This window comes from Molothrus aeneus, chromosome 4 (genome assembly GCF_037042795.1).
Source record: "Molothrus aeneus isolate 106 chromosome 4, BPBGC_Maene_1.0, whole genome shotgun sequence".
NCBI classification, from domain to species: Eukaryota; Metazoa; Chordata; class Aves; order Passeriformes; family Icteridae; genus Molothrus; species Molothrus aeneus.
Window position 1 is genome coordinate 71,870,692 of NC_089649.1, and position 23,796 is coordinate 71,894,487.

The window sequence follows — 23,796 nt, forward strand, 5'->3', positions numbered from 1 at the left end:
CCCCGGGGCGGACACTTGGCACAACGCAGCCAATTGGCGAGCAAACAGCACTTCGGCCGCCTGATTGGCAAAGCGTCCGACTAATCAGCGTCACCGCTCTCCGCTGGGCAAGGCCCCAGCCAATGGGCGCTGTCGGAGAGCGCCCCGCCCACCCGGGACGGACCACAACGCACCGACAGAGAGGTGTTGGGCTGTTCCACAGCCGGGGGAGGGCGGGTCTGTACCATAGCTCTTCCGGGGGTGTCGGACTGTACCACAGCATTCCCGGGGGGCGTCGGACTGTACTACAGGGTGTCGGACTGCACCACAGCGCTCCCGGGCGGGGGTCGGACTGTACCACCGAGCTCCCGGGGGGTCGCGCTGCCTCCCCATCGCAGCAGACCCACACACGGCTCCTTCAACAACAGCCTTTAATCAGCTCCGCCACACCAGATCCCCCTCAGTCCCTGCGGGGGTCCGGTCCCCAACCCTCCGTGTCCACAGTGGAGAGCCTAGAGCCCTCTGGAGCTCCACATCCCAGGTGTCCACACCCGTTTGGAGGAGCTCCAGGTGTCCATAAGGAAGTGCAGCTCTCCGGGTGGCGTGGCCAGAGCCTCTGTATCCACAGCAGAAGTTTTGAAGCTTCTTGTTCTGGCTCCACGTGGACGATCTGGAGCTCCCCACAGTGCAGACCTACAGGTTCCTCTTCCAGCTCTCTGTGTCCATGTGGACAATCCAGGAACTCCGTGTGGCCGAGTGACCTGGCCCTTGTATCCAAGGCAAAGCATCTGTAGCCCCCGGGGAAGATCCACAGCCCCCCGGGGAGGGTCTGTAGCCCCCAGAGAGGTCTGTAGCCCCCCGGGGAGGGTCCATAGCCCCCTGGTGAGGGTCTGCAGCCCCCTGGGGAGGATCTGTAGCCCCACAGAGGGTCCGTAGCCCCACAGAGGGTCCATAACCCCTGGTGAAGGTCTGTAGCGCCCTGAGGAGGGTCCATAGCCCCCTGGTCAGAGCCCGTAGCCTCCTGGTGAGGGTCTGTAGCCCCCCAGGGAGGGTCCATAGCCTCCAGTGAAGGTCTGTATCTGACAGAGGGTCTGTAGCCCCTGGGGAAGATCCGTAGCCCCACAGAGAATCCATAGCCCCCTGCAGAGGATCCACAGCCACCCAGAGAGGATCCATAGCCCCCACAGAGTGTCCGTAGGCCCCCGGTAAGCGTCTGGGGCTCCCTGGGGAGGGTCTGTAGCCCCTCAGAGAGGATCCATAGCTCTCCACAGAGGATCCATAGCCCTCCACAGAGGATCTGTAGCTGCCACAGAGGGCCCACAGCCCCCTGCAGAGGGCCCATAGCCCCTTGGTGAGGTCCCGTAGCCCCCTCAGAGTGTCCGTAGGCCCCTGGTAAGTGTCTGGGGCTACCTAGGGAGGGTCTGTAGCCCCCTGCAGAGGGTCCATAGCCCCTCAGAGAGGATCCATAGCCCTCCACAGGGGATCTGTAGCCCCCACAGACGATCTGTAGCTGTCACAGAGGGCCCACAGCCCCCTGCAGAGGGCCCACAGCCCCTTGGTGAGGTCCCGTAGCCCCCTCAGAGTGTCCGTAGTCCCCTGCAGAGGTCCCGTATCCCCCTCCTAGCTCCCAGCTCTCTCACCCCGCGCTCTGCAGCAGCTGCAGGTTGCGCCGGTAGCAGCCCAGGCTGCAGAGGGGCCGCCCGGTTTGGGCGCAGCTGTAGCGCTTGGCGTTGCCGCAGCCGGGCACGGCGCAGGGCTGGGCGGGCGGCGCGGGCGGCGCGGCGGCGGCCGCGGGCACCGGGAAGCCCGCGGGGAAGGAGACGGTGACGCCGTCGGCGGCGCTGCGGTAATGAACCACCGGGCACGGGGCCGGGCGGGCGCGGCGCTCGCGCAGGGCCCGGACCTTGGCCTTGTGCGTGCGCGTCAGGCGCTCGATGGTCTGGTTCTTGCTCTCCTCGGCCTTGCGGGCCGCCTGCAGCCGCCGGCGCCGCGCCCGCTCCTCGCGCTTCTCCCGCATCTCCTCCGTCACCTCCTTGGCCTTGGCGCCCATGGGCAGCTGCAGCAGGGGCTGGCTCTGCTGCTTGTGCAGCAGCGCGCGCTGTGGGGCACAAAGGGGGGGTCACAGAGGTGGGGGGGGGGTTTGGGAGGTACCCCCAGTTCCAGCTCTGCCCCACAGCAGTGCTGGGCTTCCTGCAGCCCATCCAGGCCCCTTCAGTCACACCCCAAGGGTTCCAGCTCAGCCCCAGAGCAGTTCTGCGCTTCCTGCAGCAATCCCAGCCACCCCAGCCCTGCCCTGCACCCCTTCCAGGCCCTCTCAGTCACGCCCCAAGGGTTATGAGGGTCCCCAGTCCCCCCTCAGCCCAGTTTCTTCCTGGGTCTGGAGCTCCCTGAGCACCCCCAGACCCCCTTATTGATGCCCCAAGTGTTATGAGGGTCCCCAGTCCCCCATAAGCCCAGCTCCCTTGTAGGTCTGGAGCTCCCTGAGCACCCCCAGCCCCTCCCCAGCCACCCCAGTCCTGCCCTGCATCCCTTCCACATCCCCCCAGTCATGCCCCAGGGGTTATGAGGCTCCCCAGACTGCCCTCAGCCCAGCTCCCTCCTGGGACTGGAGCTCCCTGAGCACCCCCAGTCCACCAGCCCTGCCCTCCAGGCCCCCTCAGTCATGCACCAGAGGCTATGAGACCCCCCAGTGCCCCTTCCTCCTGGCTCTGCTGCTCCCTAAGCACACCCAGCCCCTCCCCAGCCCTCCCCTGCCACCCTTCCAGGCCCCCTCAGTCATGCCCCAGGGGTTATGAGACTCCCCAGTCCCCCCATCAGCTCAGCTCCCCTCTTGTCTGGAGCTCCCCAGCCCCCCCAGTCCCCCCAGACCTGCCGGGCTGTCAGGAGGGACTCGTCCACCTCCCTCTTGATGTCACCGTTGTCATCCAGCTCCCCCCTCTCGAGGGCTGCCAGCCAGCGCCGTTCCTCCTCCTCCTCTTCCTCCTCCTCTTCCTCCTCCTCCTCCTCGCCCTCCTCACGGGCATGGAAGCAGTTCTCGGGGTCCAGCTCAGGCAGTGGTGAGGGGGCCAGGTTGCTGTCCTCATCTGATGGCAACAGCCATGGGGGTGGGGGTCACACTGCCCTGGGGGTCCAGAGCATCCCCTGCCCACTCAGCCCTCACTCTGAGCCCCCTCAGAGCACCCAGCCCTCACTGTGAACCCCCCAGAGCACCCAGCCCTCACTGTGAACCCCCCTGCCCACCCACCCCTCACTCTGAGCCCCCCCAGAGCACCCCCTGCCCACCCACCCCTCACTCTGAGCCCCCAATTTCCACCCAGAGATCCCCCATTTCCCCCACCCCGAGCCCCGAGCCCCCCATGCCCCCCGTGCCCTCCGTCGCTCACCCAGCCATGCCCGGTACTGCTCGATGGGCACGCTGGGCTCCTCCTCGTCCCCTGCCAGCAGCGGGGAGGGCGAGTGCGTCCCTTCGGGGACCACCGTGAACGTGGGGACACTGCGGGGGAACAGAGAGGTGTTTGGGGGGACACACGGGACAGGCCCGGCTCTGCCTCCCATCCTCCTCCTCCTCGCCCATTTTGGTGCCCAGGCTCTGCCCCTCGCTCCCTCCTCACCTCTTGGTGCCCAGGATTTGCCCTCCCAGCTTAATCCGGAGCCGCAGCCGTGGCTGCCGAGGCGGTTCGGGCCCCGGGGCCGGCCCGGCCTCGTGGTGGTGCCGTTTCTTGTGCTTTTTCTTGTGCTTCTTGTGCTTCTTCTTGTGGCCGCCATGGCCGCCCGCCTCGGCCTCTTGCCCTGTGAGGGGGAACACGGGTCAGCGAGGGCTCCCCGCGGGCTCTGTCGCACCCGGGAGCGATCCCGCAGCCCCCCCGGGCCCTGCCCGGCCCCGCGGCCTCTCACCGTGCCCGCCGGCCTCCATCGCTCCCCGCCGCCAGGCCCTGCGCATCCGCCCGTGGGGGACCCAATTCGGGACGGACCCACTTCCGGCCAAACTCACTTCCGCCCGGCTTGGCTGCTGCCCGTTATGAGGGGATGGTGACGTTGCAGCCGCCATCTTGGAAGTGGGCACGTTGTGTACTGTCCGGGGGGAAACCGGTACCAAAGGCGCTTTTGGGCCGGCCAGGGCAGGTGTGTGAGCTCCGGTGTGAACTCAGGTGAGATCAGGACAGGATGAGGAGCTTTGACTTCATCAATCCACACAAATATCTCAAATATCCACACAAAACTGTCAAATACCCACCCAAATATCCCAAATATTCATACCAGCCCCTCAGATCCTCGCCCAATTATCCCAAATATCCTCAAAAAACTCTCAAATACCCACACAAATACCCCAAATATACACACAGACCCCTCAAATACTCATCCAAATATCTCAAATATTCACACAAACCCCGCAGATACCCACTTAAATATTTCAAATATCCACACAAACCCCTCAGATACTCACCCAAATATCCCAAATATTCACACAAAACTGTCAAATACCCACCCAAATATCCCAAATATCCACATAAACGCCTCAGATACCCACCCAAATATCTCATATAATCACGTAAAACCCTCAAATACCCACCCAAATATCCACATAAACCCTTCAAATACCCACTCAAATGTCTCAAATATCCACACAAACCCCTCAAATTCTCACCCCATATCTCAAATATCCAAATAAACCTCTCAAATACTCATCCAAATATCCACACAAAGCCCTCAAATGCTCACCCAAATATCCCAAATATCCACAAAAAACTCTCAAATACCCCCAAATATCTCAAATATTCACACAAACCCCTCAAATTCTCACCCAAATATTCACCCAAATCTCCTATCTGAGACGAGATCCCATCCATCACACAAAAATCCCCATCCAACCCCAAAAAATCCCTCCCCGGGGTGCAAGGATGGTGCCTAGGGCAGGATGAGGAGCTTTGACTTCATCAACCAAGAGAAATATCCCAAATATCCACCAAAAACTCTCAAATACTCACCCAAATATCCCCAAAGAACTCTCAAATACCCAGCCAAATATCCCAAATATCCCCAAAAAGCTCTCAAATATCCACCCAAATATCTCAAATATCCACCAAAACCTCTCAATTACCCACCCAAATATCTCAAATATTCATCCAAATCTCCCATCTGAGTGTGGATCCCATCCATCCACACAACAAACCCCGCATCCCACGGAGGTGACAATCTCCCCAGGGACGGGTCACCTCGGCGTGTGTCACCTCCGCAGGTGGCACCGCGACATCTCTGATTTCCCCTTCCCACCCTCCCGCTGCGGGATTTTGGGGATTCCCTGCGGGATTTTGGGACTCCCTGCGGGGACACGCGTGGCACAGCGATGTCACACGGTCACAGATGTGTCACCCATTGTCCCCCGCCGTGTCCCCGGGCCATTGTCCCGCCCGTGCCAGGAGCCGCCGGCACCGATCGCCGCTCGCTCCCCCCGCCCCGCGCCATCCCGGGGCTGATCCGAGCCCCGAGAGGCGACCCCGGCATCTCCACCGGGTCCATCCCGGTGTTCCCCACCTGGCCCCGGTGCTCCGGACACCGGGAGCCCCTCCCTGACCACCGGGACCCTCAGAACCCCGGGAATTGCCGCGGACTCGGGAACCCCCGCAAAGCTCCGGGCACCGGGAAAGCTCCAGAGCACCGGGAACACCGGGACCCACCACAAATCTCCGGTTCACGGGGGCTCCGGGACCCGTCGGGACCCCTCGGGAGGCTCCGGACCCCGGGATCCGCCAAGACCCCCGGGATCCTCCAGAACTCTTCGGACCCTCCGGGACCACCGGGACTCCCGGGCATGTACCGGCGGGACGAGCGGAGCCGCGCCACGGTGGCGGAGGGGTCAGCGCTGGACATGGAGCTGCGCCGGGGCTGCTGCTGCCCCCCGGCCCCGGCCCCGCAGGTACGGGAGTACCGGGAGCACTGAGAGCAGCACCGGGAGCAGCCCCGGGAGCAGCGGGAGCAGCCCCGGGAGCAGCGGGAGCAGCCCGGGCACGAGGCCACGGGGGCGGTCACGGCCGCTCCCTGCCCCCCGGGCCCCCCCCGGCCGGTCCGGTCCCGCTGCCCCGGCCCAGCCGGGAATTCCGGTGGGATCCGGTATAACGGGAATCGCCCGCGCCCCCGGCACCCGACGGGGAGGGGGAAACTGGGAGGGACTGGGAGGGACTGGGACGGGACAGCAGGATCGGGGAGTCCCGCACGTGGCGGTGCAGGGCCCGTGGCACACGGGGACATTTGGGGGGTCCCGGTACCGGGGGGGGGGTCCCGGTGGATACAGGGAGTCCCAGTTCACCCAGTCCCAGCCACGTTTTGGGGGTTCCCGGTGTGCCGGGGGGGGGTCTCGGTACATTCGGGGGTTCCGTTTCCCCCTTGCTGAAGGGTCCGGCTGTGCTGGGGGGGTCCCGGTTCGCCCGGTACACCCACACTCGGGGGTCCCGGTGAATTTTGAGGGGGGATCGGTGCATCCTGGGGTGGATCCGGTGCATGTTGAGGGCTCCTGGTGCGCTTGGGGGGGATCCCGGTGCGTACGGGGGGGGGGTCCCCGTCTTTCACCGCCAACGGCACTTGGCCGGTCCTGGTTCACTCGGGGGGCTCCCGGTTCGCTCGGGGGGCTCCCGGTTTGCTCGGGGGGCTCCCGGTTTGCTCGGGGGATGTCCGGGCACTCTCTGAGGGGTCTCGGTGCACTTGGGGATCGTCCCGGGGCATTCCGGTGCTCTTTGGGGAGCTCCCGGTGCATCCCGAGGAGTCTCGGTTTACTCGGTGCCCGCGGGGGCGGGGGGGGGGGCGGGGTCCCAGTCCCCCGGTACCGGCTCCTCACGGGGGCTCCGGTTCTCTCGGGGCGGTCCCGGTGCCCCCGGTACCGGCTCCTCACGGGGGCTCCGGTTCTCTCGGGGCGGACCCGGTCCCCCGGTACCGGCTCATCACGGGGGCTCCGGTTCTCTCGGGGCGGTCCCGGTCCCCCGGTACCGGCTCATCACGGGGGCTCCGGTTCTCTCGGGACGGTCCCGGTGCCCCGGGGATGTCTCGCCCCCCCCCCGGCACCGCGGATTTCCCCCAGCAGGGGGCGCCCCCCGCCCGTTCCCGGTGTCCCGGAGCCCCGCGGGGGGGGGCGGGGGGGACACGGAGGCGGCTCCTGGGAGAAGGGAGGGAGGGAGGGAGGGAGCGGGGGGGACACGGGCAACGGGGGACACGGGGCGGGACGTGGGGCGGGGGCGGCCGCCGCTTCCTGTGCGCGATCGCGGCGGAGCGGGAGCGGCCGGAGGTACCGGGAACGGGGGGCAGCGCCGCACGGGGGGTGGGGAGAGAGGGGGTCCCGGTGTCCGTCCTTACCGGGACTCCGTTCCCCGCCTCCCCCGCACGGGGCCCCGTCTGCTCCTCCTGCGCCTCCCCCACCCCCCCTTCCCCTCCGGTGCCGTTCCCCGAGCCCCGTTCTGCACCCCCGGGCACGGTGTCCCCCCCTCCCCGCGCCCCTTTTTCCGTTCCTGGCACCCCCAAATTCTGCACCCCTCGTTCCGCCCCCGCACCCCAAACCCTGCGCTCCAAACCCTGCACCCCGTCCTGTGCCCGCACCCCAAACCCTGCACCCCAAACCCTGCACCCCAAACCCTGCACCCCGTCTTGTCCCCAGCACCCCAAACCCTGCACCCCAAACCCTGCGCCCCAAACCCTGCTCCCCGTCCTGTGCCCGCACCCCAAACCCTGCACCCCAAACCCTGCACCCCAAACCCTGCACCCCGCGCTGTCCCCAGCACCCCAAACCCTGCACCCCAAACCCTGCACCCCAACCCTGCACCCCGCGCTGTCCCCAGCACCCCAAACCCTGCACCCCAAACCCTGCACCCCAAACCCTGCACCCCGCGCTGTCCCCAGCACCCCAAACCCTGCACCCCAAACCCTGCACCCCAAACCCTGCACCCCGCGCTGTCCCCAGCACCCCAAACCCTGGAACCGCTTCCCCCGCACCCCCTCCCCGCCCCCCAGCTGGTTTCCCTTCCCCCGCACCCCTCATCCCCTCGCTGCACCCCAAATCCTACACCCCATCCATTCCCCTGCGCCCTCTCCTGCGCCCCCAAATCCCTGCCCAGCCCCCAAAACCCTTCCCCCCTTTTTCCATCCCCACACTCCATCTTGTCTCTTTCACCCCATTTTCTCCACGTCTTTTCTTGTGCCCTGCACCCCAAACCCTGCCCCATCACGTCCCCAAAACCCTGCACCCCATTCTGCACCTCAAACCCTGCATTCCCTCCCTGCCCCGATCCCCTCCCTGCATCCCAAACCCTGCACCCCAATCCCTGCATCCCCTCCCTGTACCCCAAACCCTGTATCCCAAACCCTGCACCCCATTCCTGCACCCCAATCCCTGCACCCCATCCCTGTCCCCCCCTTTGACCCCTTACCCCCCAAACCCTGCCCCCCATCTCTCCCCTCTCCCCAAATCTCGCCCTTCTCGCCCCCCAAATTCCTCCACCCCGTCCCCGCCCCCTCCGCGCCGCCCCCGCTGCCCTTTCCCGCACAGTCGCCCCCCTTGTTCCCTGCCGGGGGGCGGCCAAACAACGTGGGCGCCCCCCCAAATTCCAGAGAGGGGCCCAAGCACCCCCCCCAAATTCCCGTTGGGGTGTGGGGGGGGGGGGTCGCCACCAAAACCCCATTTTCTCCCCGCAGCCACCTCGGTAGAGAGGGGGGGGGTGGCCCCCACTGCACCCCAGCGCTGGATGCGGCGGGACCCCCTTGGGGGGCTTTGGGGGAACCCCCCAAAATAGCTGGGGGGGTCCCGGGGGTCCCGATGGAGGTGGGGGGGGGCCGCCGGCTGCGGATCCTGGAGGATCTCAACATGCTCTACATCCGCCAGATCGCCGCCAGCATCCAGGTGCGAAATTTGGGGGGACCCCCCCTCTCCCCAAATCCAAATCCGGGACCCCCCCAGAACTCCCGGACCCCGATTTTCCCCGGGGGGGAGGGAGGGGGTTTTGGGGGGTCCCGGGAAGGTGGAACGGGGTCCTCATCCCACAGATCCCAAAGGGATCCATGCACCACCCCAAACTCATCCTGCACCCCGAAATCACGAGAGGGGCGATTTTGGGGGGGGGGGGGTCCCGCTCCCCCCCCCCCGTTCGCAGCGGGGGGTTATTTATAGGTGATGACGTCACTGGGGGGGGACAGGGGCGGGATCGGGATCGGGATCGGGATCGGGATCGGGATGGACGAGCCGGAGGTACCGGGAAGGACTTGGGGGGGCTGAGGGTGGTCGGTGTGGGGGGGAGGGTGTGCTGGGAAATTTGGGGTTTTGGGGGTGTTTGGTGAATCTGGGGGGATTTGTGGGCTGCAGGATGAGTTTGCGGTGGTGCATGGCACGGTTGTGGGGTGCAGGATGGATCTGTGGGGTGCAGGATGTGATTTTGGGGTGCAGGGGAAATCTGCGGGGTGCAGGATGGATCTTTGGGGTGCAGGATGTGATTTTGGGGTGCAGGGTAAATCTGTGGGCTGCAGGATGGATCTGTGGTCCATCCTGCACCCCACAGCCCATCCTGTGGGCTGCAGGACATGGTTTTGGGGTGCAGGATGGATCTATGGGGTGCAGGATGTGTTTTTGGGGTGCAGGGTAAATCTATGGGGTGCGTGGTTCCCCTGGGAGGTGCTGGATGAGTTTTTGGGGTGCTTGCCCTGCTTTAGGGGTGCAGAGCCCCCCCTTGGGGTGCACGGTGGATCTGTGGGGCACGTGGTGCCCTTATGGGGTGCACGGTGTGTTTGTGGGGTGCACGGCTCCCCCATGGGGTGCAGCAATAATTTGTGGGGTGCCTGGTAATCCTGTGGGGTGCACGATGGATCTGTGGGGTCTGTGATGTGTTTGTGGGGTGCACGGTCTGGTTTTGGGGTTCACGGATTCCCCGTGGGGTGCAGGATGTGTTCATGGGGTTCCTGATAAATCTGTGGGGTACATGGAGCATTTGTGGGGTGCCTGGTGAATCTGTGGGGTGCACAATGTGGGGGTGCAGCTGGGAACCCTTAGGGCACAGGTCCGGAACCCCCAAACAATGTGGGAACCCCCTCCCCCTGCCTGGGCATGACTGGGACCCCCGGGGGGGTTTGGGGGTTTTGGGGTCCCCTGTGCCCCAGCCCCACATTCCCCCAGACCCTCCCAAACCCAAAATATGGGAGGAGCTGGAGCTGCTGTGGGTACAGGAGGGGTTTTGGGGTCCCCCCTGACCCCCAAATACGCCTGTTGCCAGCAGCCAGAGCTGCAGTGGGTTCAGAAGGGATTTGGGGACCCCCTGACCCCCAAAATGTGCCTCTTCTCAAGAGCCAGAGCTGCAGTGGGTGCAGAGAAGTTTTGGGGACCCCATGACCTCCCAAATGTTCCCATCTCCAGGAGCTGGAGCTGCAGCGGGCCCTGGAGCAGGTGCTGGTGTTATGGGAAGGATTTTGGGGTCCCCCTGACCCCCCAAATGTGCCATTGCCAGCAGCCGGAGCTGCTGCGGGCTCTGTGTGTGTGGGAAGGGTTTTGGGGTGCCCCTGACCCCCAAATGTGCCATTCCCAGGAGCTGCAGCTGCAGTGGGCTCTGTGGGTCTGAGAGGGGTTTTGGGGTCCCCCTGACCCTCAAATGTGCCGTTGCTAGCAGCCAGAGCTGCAGTGGCTGCTGTGGGTGCAAGAAGGATTTTGGGGTCCCCCTGACCCCATAATGTTCCATCCCCAGGAGCCAGAGCTGCAGCGGGCTCTGGAGCAGGCCCTGTGGGTGCTGTGGGTTTGGGATGTGTTTTGGGGATGTGTTTTGGGGTCCCCCTGACCCCCCAATGTTCCGTCCCCAGGAGCTGGAGCTGCAGCGGGCCCTGGAGCAGGCTCTGGTGTTGTGGGAAGGGTTTTGGGGTGTGGGAAGGGTTTTTGGGGTCCCTCTGACCCCCAAGTGTGCCATTCCCAGGAGCCAGAACTGCTGAGGGTGCTGTGGGTCTGAGAGGGGTTTTGGGGACTCCCTGACCCCCCCAAATGTGCTGTCCCCAGGAGCCGGAGCTGCAGCGGGCTCTGGAGCAGTCACTGTGTGTTTGGGAGGGATTTTGGGGTCCCCCTGACCCCCAAAATGTTTCTTCCCCAGGACCCAGAGCTGCAGCGGGCTCTAGAGCATTCACTGCGGGTGCTGTGGGTTTAGGAAGGGTTTTGGGGGCCCCCTGACCCCCCAAATGTGCCGTTCCCAGGAGCCGGAGCTGCAGTGGGCCCTGGAGCGAGCCCTGCGGGTCCAGGGGGGATTTTGGGGTGTGGGATGTGTTTTGGGGACCTCCTGACCCCCAATATTCCCATCCCCAGGAGCCGGAGCTGCAGCGGGCCCTGGAGCGGGCCCTGTGGGTGCTGTGGGTTTGGGAAGGGTTTTGGGGTCCCCCTGACCCCCCAATGTTCCATCCCCAGGAGCCGGAGCTGCAGTGGGCCCTGGAGCGTTCACTGAGGGTGCTGTGGGTTTGGGAAGGGTTTTGGGGTCCCCCTGACCCCCCAGTGTTCCGTCCCCAGGAGCCAGAGCTGCAGCGGGCCCTGGAGCGAGCCCTGTGGGTGCTGTGGGTTTGGGAAGGGTTTTGGGGTCCCCCTGACCCCCCAGTGTTCCGTCCCCAGGAGCCAGAGCTGCAGAGGGCCCTGCAGTGTGTGCTATGGGTGTGGGAAGGGTTTTGGGGTCTCCTTGACCCCCCCAAATGTGCTGTTCCCAGCAGCTGGAGCTTCAGTGTGTGCTCTGGGTTTGGGAAAGGTTTTGGGGTCCCCTGGACCCCATAATGTTCCATCTCTAGGAGCTGGAGCTGCAGCAGGCTCTGGAGCGTTCACTGAGGGTGCTGTGGGTTTGGGAAGGGTTTTGGGGTCCCCCTGACCCCCAATATTCCCATCTCCAGGAGCCGGAGCAGCAGCAGGCCCTGGAGCGGGCCCTGTGGGTGCTGTGGGTTTGGGATGTGTTTTGGGGATGTGTTTTGGGGTCCCCCTGACCCCCAATGTTCCATCTCCAGGAGCCAGAGTTGCAGCGGGCCCTGAAGTGGGTGCTGTGGGTCCGGGGGGGGATTTTGGGGTGTGGGATGTGTTTTGGGGTGCCCCTGACCCGCCAGTGTTCCATCCCCAGGAGCCGGAGCTGCAGCGGGCCTTGGAGCATTCACTGAGGGTGCTATGGGTGTGGGATGTGTTTTGGGGTGCCCCTGACCCCCAATATTCCCATCCCCAGGAGCCGGAGCTGCAGCGGGCCCTGGAGCATTCACTGAGGGTGCTATGGGTTTGGGAAGGGTTTTGGGGTCCCCCTGACCCCCAATATTCCCATCCCCAGGAGCCGGAGCTGCAGTGGGCCCTGGAGCATTCACTGAGGGTGCTATGGGTTTGGGAAGGGTTTTGGGGTCCACCTGACCCCCAATATTCCCATCCCCAGGAGCCGGAGCTGCAGTGGGCCCTGGAGCATTCACTGAGGGTGCTATGGGTTTGGGAAGGGTTTTGGGGTCCACCTGACCCCCAATATTCCCATCCCCAGGAGCCGGAGCTGCAGCGGGCCCTGGAGCGGGCCCTGCGGGTCCGTGAGGGCGCCCGGCGGCTCCTCCCCGCCTGCAGCCGGCCCGAGCAGGCCCTGGAGACCACCAAGACCCTGGTGCTGTGCGAGGCCAGGGTGGTCGCGGCCGGGGGCGAGCTCCAGCGGCGCCAGGAGGCCCGGCTGAGGGGGGCCCGCCGGTGAGACACCCCAAAAAGGAGCCCAGAGGGAATGGGGTACCCCAAGGGATGCCCCAAAGTGGGGAGGGCACCCTGTGGGACCCCCAAAGGGGAGGGGGAATGGGGAACACCACAGGGTGTGTTAAAAGGGTGATAAAAGCTGGGGGGGGTCCCTAAAACTGAGGGAGGTGGTTTGGGAATTCCATAGGGGTTGAGGTGGTTTGGGAATTCCGTAGGGGGTGTGGTGGTGGGGGACACCCCAAAACTTGGGGGGACGTGGGGGACACGGCAGTGAGAGAAGCCCTAAAACCCAGGGGATGGGATGAGGGGCCTGAGGGTCTGCAGCGGTGAGGGGCACCCCAAAACCTGGGGGGACATGGGGGACACCCCAAAACCTGGGGGGACACGGCAGTGAGGGACACCCCAAAACCCAGGGGTGGGATGGGAGACCCTTGGCAGTGAGGGACACCCCAAAACATGGGGGGACATGGGGGACAGGGCAGTGAGGGACACCCCAAAACCTAGGGGGACATGGGGGCCACATCAGTGAGGGAAAACCCCAAAACCCAGGGGTGGGATGGGAGACTCTTGGGGGAGTTGTGGCAATGAGGGACACCCCAAAACATGGGGGGACACGGGGGACACAGCAGTGAGGGAAAACCTCAAATCCTGTGGGGACAGGGCAGTGAGGGACACTGCAAAACCTGGGGGGACACAGCAGGGAGGGACACCCCAAAACCCAGGGGGACCTGAGGGACAGGGCAGTGGGAGACACCCCAAAATCTGAGTTGTGGGATGGGAGGTCCTTGGCAGTGAGGGACACCCGAAATGTTGGGGAACATGGGGGACACAGCAGTGAGGGACATCCCAAAACCCGGGGGGACATGGGGGACACCCCAAAACCCAGGGATGGGATGGGAGCAGAGGGGCACACAGTGGGGGTGGTGTGTTGGCAGGGGACACCCCAAAGGTGGGAGGGGAGCCCCCCAAAGTGTGTGGGGAGCTTTGCTGACCCTCCCGTCCCCCGCAGCCCCTCGGAGGGCGGGCCCGGGGCAGAGCCGGTGCCGTGCCGGGGCACCGTCTGCATCTCAGGTATGGGGGGTCCCGGGGGGGTTCTGGGCAGGGGGAGCCCCCTCTTCTCTGCCTGCCCCCCCTGCGGCACCGCCTGCATTTGGGGTGGGAGGTTTGGGGGTGTCTCAGGGGGTCTCACCCCCCTCCTGGTCCCCCCCACCCCAGATTTGCGCATCCCGCTGATGTGGAAGGACACGGAGTACTTCAGGAACAAGGGGGGTGAGTGTTGGGGTGCCGGGGGTCCCCTCACCCCGCGGTGCCCCCTGTGAACCCCCTGACCCCCCCGTGCCCCCCAGAGCTGCACCGCTGTGCCGTGTTCCTGCTGCTGCAGGTGGGGGCTGAGATCCACGACACCCCCACAGTGCTGGTGGACAGGACCCTGACCGACATCTGCTTCGAGGGAGCCGTGCTCTTGTGAGGGGGGGAGGGACCCCCGGGACCCCCACAGCCCTCCCCGGCACCCTGACACCCCCTATGGGACCCTGGCACCCCCTAGGGGACTCCTGATCACCCCCCTATGGGACCCTGACACCCCCCTCGGGAACTCCTGATCACCCCCCTATGGGACCCTGACACCCCCCTAGGGGACCCTTGACACCCCCATATCCCCTCATGGGACCCCTGACCCTCCCCATGGGACCCCTGATCACCCCTCCCTGGGACCCTGGCACCCCACTATGGGACGCCTTAGCTTTTCTGTGGGACCCCTAATCACCCCCACATCCCCACATACCCCCAGGGACACTGACACCCCCCTATGGGACCCCTGATCCCTCCCACGGGACCCCCGATCATCTCCACACCCCTTATGGGACCCTGGCACCCCCCTATGGGACCTTTGACACCCCCATATCCCTCCCATGGCACCCCTGAGCTTGTCTATGGGACCCCTGACCACCCCAATACACTCCCATAGCGCCCCTGATCACCCTCACACCCCCTATGGGACCCCTGATCACCCCCATGTGACCCCCACACACCCCTATGGGACCCTGACACCCCCATACCCCCCCCATGGGACCCCTGAGCCTCTCTATGGAACCCCCAATCACCTCCACACCCCCCTGGGACCTCTGACCCTCCCCATGGGACCCCAGATCACCCCCCTATGGGACACTGACACCACCCTATGGGCCCTTTGACACCCCCATATTCCCCCATGGGACCCCTGAGTTTCTCTATGGGACCCTCAACCACCCCCACACACCCCCAGGGACCCCTAATCCCTCCCATGGGACCCCCAACACCCCCACATTCCCCCCAAGGGACCCCCAATCACCCCCACACCCCCCCCAGGGCCAGTGCCACCCCCCATGGGACCCCTGCCACCACCAACCCCCACGTGGGGACCTCTGACCCCTTCTGGGGGTGACCCCTGCCCTCCACTGCCCACCCTGGGAGGGACCCCTGCCCCACAATCCCTGTCCCTGCAATGTCCCCACAGTCTGTGGGATGGCCCTGGGTGTCCCCCCATGCTGGCACTGACCCCTCTGTGCCCCCCTGGGCTGTCACTGCCCCCCATGCTGTCACTGACCCCCCTGTGCCCCTGGGCTGTCACTGCCCCCGGTGTCATTGCCCCCTCATGCTGTCACTGACCCCCTGGCTTGTCACTGACCCCTCTGTGTCCCCCTGGGCTGGCACTGACCCTGGTGTCACTGACCCCTATGTCCCCCGGGCTGTCACTGTCCCCTTGTGCCCCTCGGGCTGGCACTGACCCTGGTGTCACTGCCCCCCATGCTGTCCCTGTCCCCTATGTCCCCCGGGCTGTCACTGCCCCCTGTGCCCCCTGGCTGTTACTGCCCCCTGGGCTGTCCCTGTCCAACTGACCCCATGCTGTCCCTGACCCCATGCTGTCCCTGTCCCCCTGTCCCCATGCTGTCCCTGTGCCCATGCTGTCCCTGACCCCATGCTGTCCCTGTGCCCATGCTGTCCCTGTCCCCATGCTGTTCCTGACCCCACGCTGTCCCTGTCCCCATGCTGCTGTCCCTGACCCCACGCTGTCCCTGTGCCCATGCTGTTCCTGACCCCACGCTGTCCCTGTCCCCATGCTGCTGTCCCTGACCCCACGCTGTCCCTGTGCCCATGCTGTCCCTGACCCCACGCTGTCCCTGTCCCCAGCCCCGAGGCGGGCCCGGATTTCGAGCTGCGTTTGGAGCTGTACAGCGCGGGGCTGCCGGGGCCGGGGGCGCAGGGCAGTGCCCCCCGCAAGCTGGCATCGCGCCTCAGCACCTCCCTGGGCCGCTCCTCGGGCCGCCGGGCACGGGCTGCCATGGACGGGAGCCCTGCCAGCCCCCCGGGCACCGCGGGCACCGCCGGGGCTCTGCTGCTGCCACCGCCCGGCGTGCCGTGAGTACCCTCTGTGTGCCACCTGTGCCACCTGTGTGTCACGTGTCCCTCTGTGTGCCACCTGTGTGCCACCTGGGTCACCTGTGTGTCACGTGTCCCTCTGTGTGCCACCTGTGTGTCACGTGTCCCTCTGTGTGCCACCTGTGTGTCACATGTCCCTCTGTGTGCTACCTGTCCCCCCTATGTGCCACATGTCTCCCTGTGCCCCCCCTGTGTTCTTCCACATGTCCCCCTGTGTGCCCCTTTCTGTGCCCTCTGTGTGCCACATGTCCCCCCTGTGTGCCTCATGTCCCCCCATGCTCATGCCCCCCTGTGCCCCCCTGTGTGCCCCATATCCCTCTGTGTCCCCCAATGCTGTCTGTGCCCCCATGTCCCCCATGTCCCCCTCCGTCCCTCGATGTCTCCTGCCTCCCCAATGTCCCCCTGACCCCCTATTGTCCTCCTGACCCCCCAGTGTCCCCATACCCCCTGATGTCCCCTGAACCCCAACGTCCCTTGTGCCCTGGTGTCCCCCAGGTGTCTCCAATGTCCCCCAATGTCCCCAGGTGTCCCCGGTTCCAGCTGCTGGCTCACACCACGCTGTCCCTGGCCCAGGTGCACGACGGCTTCCGCACGCACGACCTCGTCATTGCTGCCGACGGTCAGTGGGGTCACAGCACCCCAAAACATCCCGGGGCACCCCAAAACAGCCCAGGACACCCCAGAGCAGCCCGGGGCACCCCAAAACGGACCATATCACCCCAAAACAGCCCTAAACACCTCATAAACACCCAGTAGCACCCTATAACACCCCAAAACAGCCCAGGGCACCCCAAAACAGCCCAGAACAGCCCACGGCACCCCAAATCACCCCAAAACATCCTGGGGCACCCCAAAACACTCTGTAACACCCCATAAACACCCCAGAACACCCCATATCACCCCAAAACAGTCTGGGGCACCCCTAAACACCCCATAACACCCCATGGCACCCCAAAACAGCCCGGGCTGCCCCATAACAGCCCAGGGCACCCCATATCACCCCAAAATACCCCATGGCACCCCAAAATACCCTATAACGCCCCATAACAACCTGTGGCACCCCATAACACCCCTAAACCCCCCATGGCACCCTATAACATGCCATAAAACCCCATGGCACCCCATAACATCCCATGGCAACACCATAACCACCCCATGGCACCCCAAAACACCTCACAGCACCCTAAAACACCTTATAACACCCCACGGTACCAAATAACACCCCAAAACACCCCATGGAACCCTGTAACACCCCATAATACCCCATAACACCCATGGCACCCTATAACACCCTAAAACCAGACCGTAGCACCCCAAAAACACCCCACAACTCCCCACACACCCCAAAACAGGGCAATGGGGCTGGAGCAGACGGGGCGGAGTTGGGGGTCCGGGATTTTGGGGTCCTGCGGGGGTGGGGGTGGGTTTGGGATCTCGGTTCATGGGGGGACGGGGGGGTCCTGGCACGAGGAGGAGGCTTTGGGATCCTTTTGGGGTTTGGGGGTCCCTCTCAGCCCCCAAGAGCCTCAGGAGTCCCCAGAGCAGAGCAGAGCAGAGCCCTGCTGGGGGTGTGGGTGTCCCTCCATGTCCCCTCTGCGTCCCCACAGAGCAGAGCCCCTGCCGGGGGGGTTTGGGTCAGTGTCCTCCATGTCCCCGTGTCCCCCCAGAGCAAAGCCCCTGCTGGGTGGGTGTGGGGGTCCCTCCATGTCCCTCCATGTCCCCCCTGTCCCCCCGTGTCCCCCCAGAGCAGAGCCCCTGCTGGGTGCCCCTCTATGGCCGCGTGTGTTGCCGCCTGGCGGCCCGGCCCAGCTGCATGGACACCCCCGCGGCGACAGGGACACTGCGGCTGCAGGTCAGCGACAGCGGCGACACCGGGACGGCACCGGGAGCGCACCGGGAGCGGCGCCGGGAGGGCACCGGGAGGGCATCGGGTGTGGGGGAGAGGGATGGGAGAGAGAAATGGGATACAGGGAAATGGGATACAGGGAAATGGAATGGAGGGAAATGGGATAGAGGGAAATGGGATACAGGGAAATGGAATGGAGGGGTGGGATCAGGAACGGGATGGAGGGGTGGGGTTTATTAACGCTGCCATGATAAAGGGGACACTGCAACTGCAGGGGAGGGAATGGGATACAGAGAAATAGGAAATAGGGAAATGGGATATAGGGAAATGGGATATAGGAAAATGGGACATAGAGAAATGGGACATAGGGATGGGATTGAGAAATGGGATAGAGGGATGGGATATAGGGAAATGAGATATAGGGATGAGGTGGAGAAATGGGATATAGGGAAATGGGATATAGGGGTGGGATCAAGAAATAGGATAGAGAAATGGGATAGAGGAATGGGATATAGGGATGGGATAGAGGATAGAGGGATGGGATAGAGGAATGGGATAGAGAGATGGGATATAAGGAAATGGGACATAGGGATGGGATTGAGAAATGGGATAGAGGGATGGGATCAGGAATGGGATAGAGGGGGGGTTATTAATGCTGCCATGATAAAGGGGACACTGCAACTGCAGGGGAGGGAATGGGATAAATGGGATATGGGGAAATAGGATAGAGAGATGGGATAGAGGGGTGGGATATAAGGAAATGGGATATAGGGAAATGGGATAGAGAAATGGGATCAAGAAATGGCATATAGGAATGGGATATAGGGAAATAGGATCTAGGGATGTGATATAAGGAAATGGGATATAGGGAAATGGGATAGAGGGAATGTGTCACCCGTGGGTGCTGAATGAGTGGGACACTGGTGCTGTGGGGGTGCAGAATAGGGCACACTGGCACTGTGGTGCCACTGTGGGTACAGAATGGGGCACACTGGTGCTGTGGTGCCACTGTGGGCACTGTATGGGGCACACTGGTGCTGTGGTGCCACTGTGGGCACTGTATGGGGCACACTGGCAGTGTGGTGCCACTGTGGGTACAGAATGGGGCACACTGGCACTGTGGTGCCACTGTGGGTGCAGAATGGGGCACACTGGTGCTGTGGTGCCACTGTGGGCACTGTATGGGGCACACTGGCACTGTGGTGCCACTGTGGGCACTGTATGGGGCACACTGGCACTGTGGTGCCACTGTGGGTACAGAATGGGGCACACTGGCACTGTGGTGCCACTGTGGGTGCAGAATGGGGCACACTGGTGCTGTGGTGCCCCCCCGTGGGCACTGTATGGGGCACACTGGCACTGTGGTGCCACTGTGGGTACAGAATGGGGCACACTGGCACTGTGGTGCCACTGTGGGCACTGTATGGGGCACACTGGTGCTGTGGTGCCACTGTGGGCACTGTATGGGGCACACTGGCGCTGTGGTGCCACTGTGGGTGCAGAATGGGGCACACTGGCGCTGTGGTGCCACTGTGGGCACTGTATGGGGCACACTGGCGCTGTGGTGCCACTGTGGGCACTGTATGGGGCACACTGGTGCTGTGGTGCCACTGTGGGCACTGTATGGGGCACACTGGCGCTGTGGTGCCACTGTGGGTGCAGAATGGGGCACACTGGTGCTGTGGTGCCACTGTGGGTGCAGAATGGGGCACACTGGCGCTGTGGTGCCACTGTGGGCACTGATGGCTCTGGGGGTCTCGGGGCAGGCTCCAGGGGCCGAGGGGCCGGGCGGGACCCCCCTGTTCTGTGTCCTGCGGGGCCCAGGGCTGCTCTGCTACGGCAGCGCCAGCGAGGCTGAGGCGGGGCAGGAGCCCACCCTGACCATCGCTGTCACCAAGGTACACGGGGGACACTCGGGGGACACACAGGGGACACCCGGGGGACACTCAGGGGACACCCGGGGGCTGCTGGGCTCGGGGGCGCACGGGGAGTGTGGGGGGTGTGGGGTTATCGGGCTTGTGGGGATGGAGGGGACATGGAGGGGTGGGGGGTATGGGGAGAAAGGGGGAGTGTGGGGGGTCAGGGTAGTTTGAGGTTTATGGGGAGCTCTGGGGTCTGTGGGGTCTGTGGGGGCTGTGGGGTCTATGGAGGCTGTGGGGTCTATGGGGGTTCTGGGGTCTGTGGGGTGTTCTGGGGTTTATGGGGGCTGTGGGGTCTATGGGAGCTTTGGGGTTTATTGGGAGCTTGGGGGTCTCTGGGGTGTTCTGGGGTGTTCTCGGGTCTCTGGGTGTCTCTGGGGGTCTCTGGGTGTCTCTGGGGGTCTCTGGTGTCTCTGGGGCTCTCTGGTGTCTCTGGGGCTCTCTGGGTGGGGTCTCTGGGTGTCTCTGGGGGTCTCTGGTGTCTCTGGGGCTCTCTGGGTGTCTCTGGGGGTCTCTGGGGGTGTCTGTGGGGCTCTCTGGGTATCTCTGGGGGTCTCTGGGGGTGTCTGGGCTCTCTGGGCAGGGTCTCTGGGGGTCTCTGGGTGTCTCTGGGCTCTCTGGGTGGGGTCTCTGGGCTCTCTGGGTGGGGTCTCTGGGTATCTCTGGGTGTCTCTGGGGGTCTCTGGGGGTGTCTCTGGGGCTCTCTGGGTATCTCTGGGTGTCTCTGGGTGTCTCTGGGCTCTCTGGGCAGGGTCTCTGGGGGTCTCTGGGTGTCTCTGGGCTCTCTGGGTGGGGTCTCTGGTGTCTCTGGGGCACTCTGGGGGTCTCTGGGGGTGTCTGTGGGGCTCTCTGGGTGTCTCTGGGTGTCTCTGGGCTCTCTGGGCAGGGTCTCTGGGGGTCTCTGGGTGTCTCTGGGCTCTCTGGGTGGGGTCTCTGGTGTCTCTGGGGCACTCTGGGGGTCTCTGGGGGTGTCTGTGGGGCTCTCTGGGTATCTCTGGGTGTCTCTGGGCTCTCTGGGCAGGGTCTCTGGGGGTCTCTGGGCCCCCGCCCCCCCCCCAGCCCTGTGTGTGTCCCAGGACACGCGGGTGCGGGCGCTGGACTCGGGGGGCCGGGGGCAGCCCCCCGGGGTGGCCGTCACCAACCGGCTGGGCGGGGAGGAGGTGACACACGGGCTGCTGGCCGAGAGCACGGCCGAGGCTCAGCGCTGGCTGCAGGCCTGGGGGCAGCACCTCTGCGACCTGGGTGAGCCCCCGGGAGCCCCCCCGACCTGTGGGACCCTCGACATCCCTGTGGGACCCTCCCAGTCCTGTGGGACCCTAAATATTCCTGTGGGACCCCCCCAGCCCTGTGGGACTCTCCATATCCCTGTGGGACCCCACACATCCCTGCAGGGCCCTCCACATCCCTGTGAGACCCTCCACATCCCTGTGGGACCCTAAATATTCCTGTGGGACCCCCCCAGCCCTGTGGGACCCTCCATATCCCTGTGGGACCCCACACATCACTGTGGGACTCTTGCAGCCCTGTGGGACTCTCCCAGACCTGTGGGACCCTCCATATTCCCTATGGGACCCCACACATCACTGTGGGACCCTCCACATCCCTGTGGGACCCTCCCAGCCCTGTAGGACCCTAAATATCCCTGTGGGACCCTCGACATCCCTGTGGGGCCCTCCCAGTACTGTGGGACTCTCCCAGACCTGTGGGACCCCACACATCCCTGTGGGACCCTCCCAGCCCTGTAAGACCCTACAAACCCCTGTGGGACCTTCTGTGCTGGTGGGACCCTGTCCTAGTGGCATCCCCGTTGTTAAAGGACCCCAAACCTAGTGGGACCCCTCATCCTGGGGGACCCCCGCTCTGGCAGGACCCCAGACCATCCCTGTGGGAGCTCCATCACCCCAGGACCCCCAGCCCAGTGGGACCCCAGAGCAATGGGGACAAGGACAAGGCTGAGAACAGGACAGGGAAAAAGATGGGCAGAGGAGTGGGATGGGGACAGTGACAGGGGTGGGAACAACAATGGGGTAGGACAGAGATGAGAGGGACAAGAACAGGACCCCCTGGGAGATCCCCACCTCAGACCATCACCCCAGGACCCCCAACCCATTGGGACACCAGTCCTGAGAGCACCCCCATTCCTGTGAGACCCCCATCCCCTGCAATCCCCATTCCCTGCAGACCCCATCCCCCTTCAATCCCCATCCAATGGAACCCAAATCCAATGGGACCCCAATCCAATGGGACCCCAATCCAATGGGACCCCCATCCCCTGGAGACCCCATCCCCTTCAATCTTCATCCCATGCAGACCCCATCCCCCTGCAATCCCCATCCCAGGCTGACCCCATCCAATGGAACCCCCATACAACAGGACCCCCATCCCCCTGCAATCCTCATCCCCTGCAATCCCATCCCCTGCAGTCCCCATCCAATGGAACCCCCATCCAGTGGGACCCCCATGCCCTTCAATCCCCATCCTCCTGCAGACCCCATCCCATGCTGACCCCATCCAATGGAGCCCCAATCCAACGGGACCCCCACCCCCTGCAATCCCCACCCCCCTGCAGCCCCCATCCCTGATCCCCCAGACGCCGGGGTCTCTGTCCCGCCCCGCATTGTCCCCGTTGTCCCGGTTGTCCCCAGCCCAGTGGAAGCAGTGCTGTGAGGAGCTGATGCGGATCGAGGAGCCGCCCCCGCGCCGCCCCCCGGCCCCGCTGCCGCCCCAGGGCTCTCTGTACCACCAGACGGGTGAGTGGGGCCGATCCGGGGGGCGGGGGGGCTCTGCTCTGTCTCCCCCTCTCTGCTCTCTGCTCGCCCCCTAACGCTGCTCTTCTCGCTGTCCCCCCTTTTTCTGTCCCCCCTTTTTCTGTCCCCCTCTTTCTGCCGCTGTCCCCCCCACCCCTGGCGCGCCCCCAGCCCCGCCGGGCCCCCCCGGGCCCCCCCCGGCCGAGGGGCTGCTGCTGCAGGAGAATGTCTCAGCCGAGATCCGGGCTCTGCTCAGCTCCTACTACAGCGACAGGTGACGGGGGGGACACGGGGGGACCCCCGACAGCCCCCCCCGTGCTGCCACAGCGCCCCCAGCACGGCCCTGGGAACGGGGGGGGGGGGGGGGGTGGGGGGGGCAGAGAGGGACCCCCAAACCCCGCCACAGCCCCACGGGGGAGTATGGGGCTATTGGGGGGGGGGGTTCTGGGACTGCCTGTGCCCCCCCCCCCCGTGACCCCCCTTTTCCTTGTCCCCCCCCCAGCTATTGACCCCTCGGATGACATCGCGGCCGTCACCGAGATCCTGGCGGGGCACGGGGGGGCTCCCCGCGCTCCGGGCCCCCCCCCGTGGCTCTCGCTCTTCGAGGGGCCCCCCCTGCGCAGCCCCAGCCCCCCCCGCCGGAGCCGCCCCCGAACCCTGTCCCTGGACGCACGGCTCAGCACCCTCAAAGGCCGGGGGGGCCCCCCAAAACCGCCCCACTCCAGCTCCTCCAGCAGCGGCAGCAGCAGCCCGGGGCCCCCCCAGCGCGACCCCCCCAGAGCCCTCCAGTCCCGGGTCTGACCCCCCCCAGCACTTTTGGGGAGGGGGGGACAGGGGGGGGTAGGGGGGAAGGGGGGCTCCCTGCTTCTGTTTTTGGGGAGAAACTGGAATTTCTGCCCTCCCCATGCTGGGGGGGCTCAGGGCTAAACTCCAAAAAGGGGGGGAGGGGGGCGTTTCCTCCCCCCCCCACAAAGGTGGGTGCTGGGGATCCCCCCCCCCCACTATAGGGTGGGTGCTCAGGGTCTAACCCGGGGTGGGGGGACACAGAGCCCCCCCCCAGCTCTGCTTTCCTCACCTCTAACCCGGGGTGGGGGGGACGAACACAGCCCCCCCCGACAGGCCCCCCCTAATTAATAATATTCACTAATAATTTGCATTAAAATTTATTTAACAGCTGCTGTGTGTGATTTTGGGTGGGGAGGGGGG

At 64.7% G+C, this 23,796-nt stretch overlaps 2 protein-coding genes across 7 annotated transcripts; one reads left to right on the forward strand and one right to left on the reverse strand.

Annotated features, from left to right (window-relative positions):
* Positions 1–393: 393 nt before the first annotated feature.
* On the reverse strand, positions 394–5,800 carry INO80B (INO80 complex subunit B). Of its 3 annotated transcripts, XM_066548819.1 has the most exons (6): positions 5,040–5,052; positions 3,874–4,157; positions 3,591–3,768; positions 3,363–3,472; positions 2,848–3,062; positions 394–2,077 (listed from the first exon to the last, which is right to left on the reverse strand). In XM_066548819.1, exons 2-6 carry the CDS (start codon positions 4,025–4,027, stop codon positions 1,616–1,618), a joined length of 1,119 nt encoding a protein of 372 aa, XP_066404916.1. In that variant the 5' UTR covers positions 4,028–4,157; positions 5,040–5,052; the 3' UTR covers positions 394–1,615. The 3 variants fall into 3 exon arrangements, with proteins under 3 accessions (XP_066404916.1, XP_066404917.1, XP_066404915.1); XM_066548820.1 differs by lacking the exons at positions 3,874–4,157; positions 5,040–5,052 and adding an exon at positions 5,655–5,800; XM_066548818.1 differs by lacking the exon at positions 5,040–5,052 and having other exon boundaries at positions 3,874–4,427.
* RTKN (rhotekin) lies at positions 5,402–23,405 on the forward strand. Of its 4 annotated transcripts, XM_066548815.1 has the most exons (13): positions 8,499–8,857; positions 12,468–12,661; positions 13,671–13,732; positions 13,877–13,930; positions 14,008–14,125; positions 15,830–16,057; positions 16,603–16,697; positions 17,824–17,930; positions 19,691–19,822; positions 20,920–21,085; positions 22,489–22,593; positions 22,762–22,864; positions 23,093–23,205. In XM_066548815.1, exons 1-13 carry the CDS (start codon positions 8,774–8,776, stop codon positions 23,097–23,099), a joined length of 1,455 nt encoding a protein of 484 aa, XP_066404912.1. In that variant the 5' UTR covers positions 8,499–8,773; the 3' UTR covers positions 23,100–23,205. The 4 variants fall into 4 exon arrangements, with proteins under 4 accessions (XP_066404911.1, XP_066404914.1, XP_066404912.1 ...); XM_066548814.1 differs by lacking the exons at positions 8,499–8,857; positions 22,762–22,864 and adding an exon at positions 5,402–5,893 and having other exon boundaries at positions 23,093–23,405; XM_066548817.1 differs by lacking the exons at positions 8,499–8,857; positions 23,093–23,205 and adding an exon at positions 5,402–5,893 and having other exon boundaries at positions 22,762–22,868.
* The last annotated feature ends 391 nt before the right edge of the window (positions 23,406–23,796 follow it).

Excerpts from the sequence above, each read along its gene's own strand:
- INO80B (XM_066548819.1), bottom strand. The coding sequence starts at position 4,027 with ATGGCGGCTGCAACGTCACCATCCCCTCATAACGGGCAGCAGCCAAGC. Across the intron at positions 3,769-3,873 it reads GATGGAGGCCGGCGGGCACG|GGCAAGAGGCCGAGGCGGGC; the intron begins GTGAGAGGCCGC and ends TCCCCCTCACAG. Across the intron at positions 3,063-3,362 it reads GCAGTACCGGGCATGGCTGG|ATGAGGACAGCAACCTGGCC; the intron begins GTGAGCGACGGA and ends TGTTGCCATCAG.
- RTKN (XM_066548814.1), top strand. The coding sequence starts at position 5,789 with ATGTACCGGCGGGACGAGCGGAGCCGCGCCACGGTGGCGGAGGGGTCA. Across the intron at positions 12,662-13,670 it reads CGGCTGAGGGGGGCCCGCCG|CCCCTCGGAGGGCGGGCCCG; the intron begins GTGAGACACCCC and ends CGTCCCCCGCAG. Across the intron at positions 19,823-20,919 it reads TGACCATCGCTGTCACCAAG|GACACGCGGGTGCGGGCGCT; the intron begins GTACACGGGGGA and ends TGTGTGTCCCAG.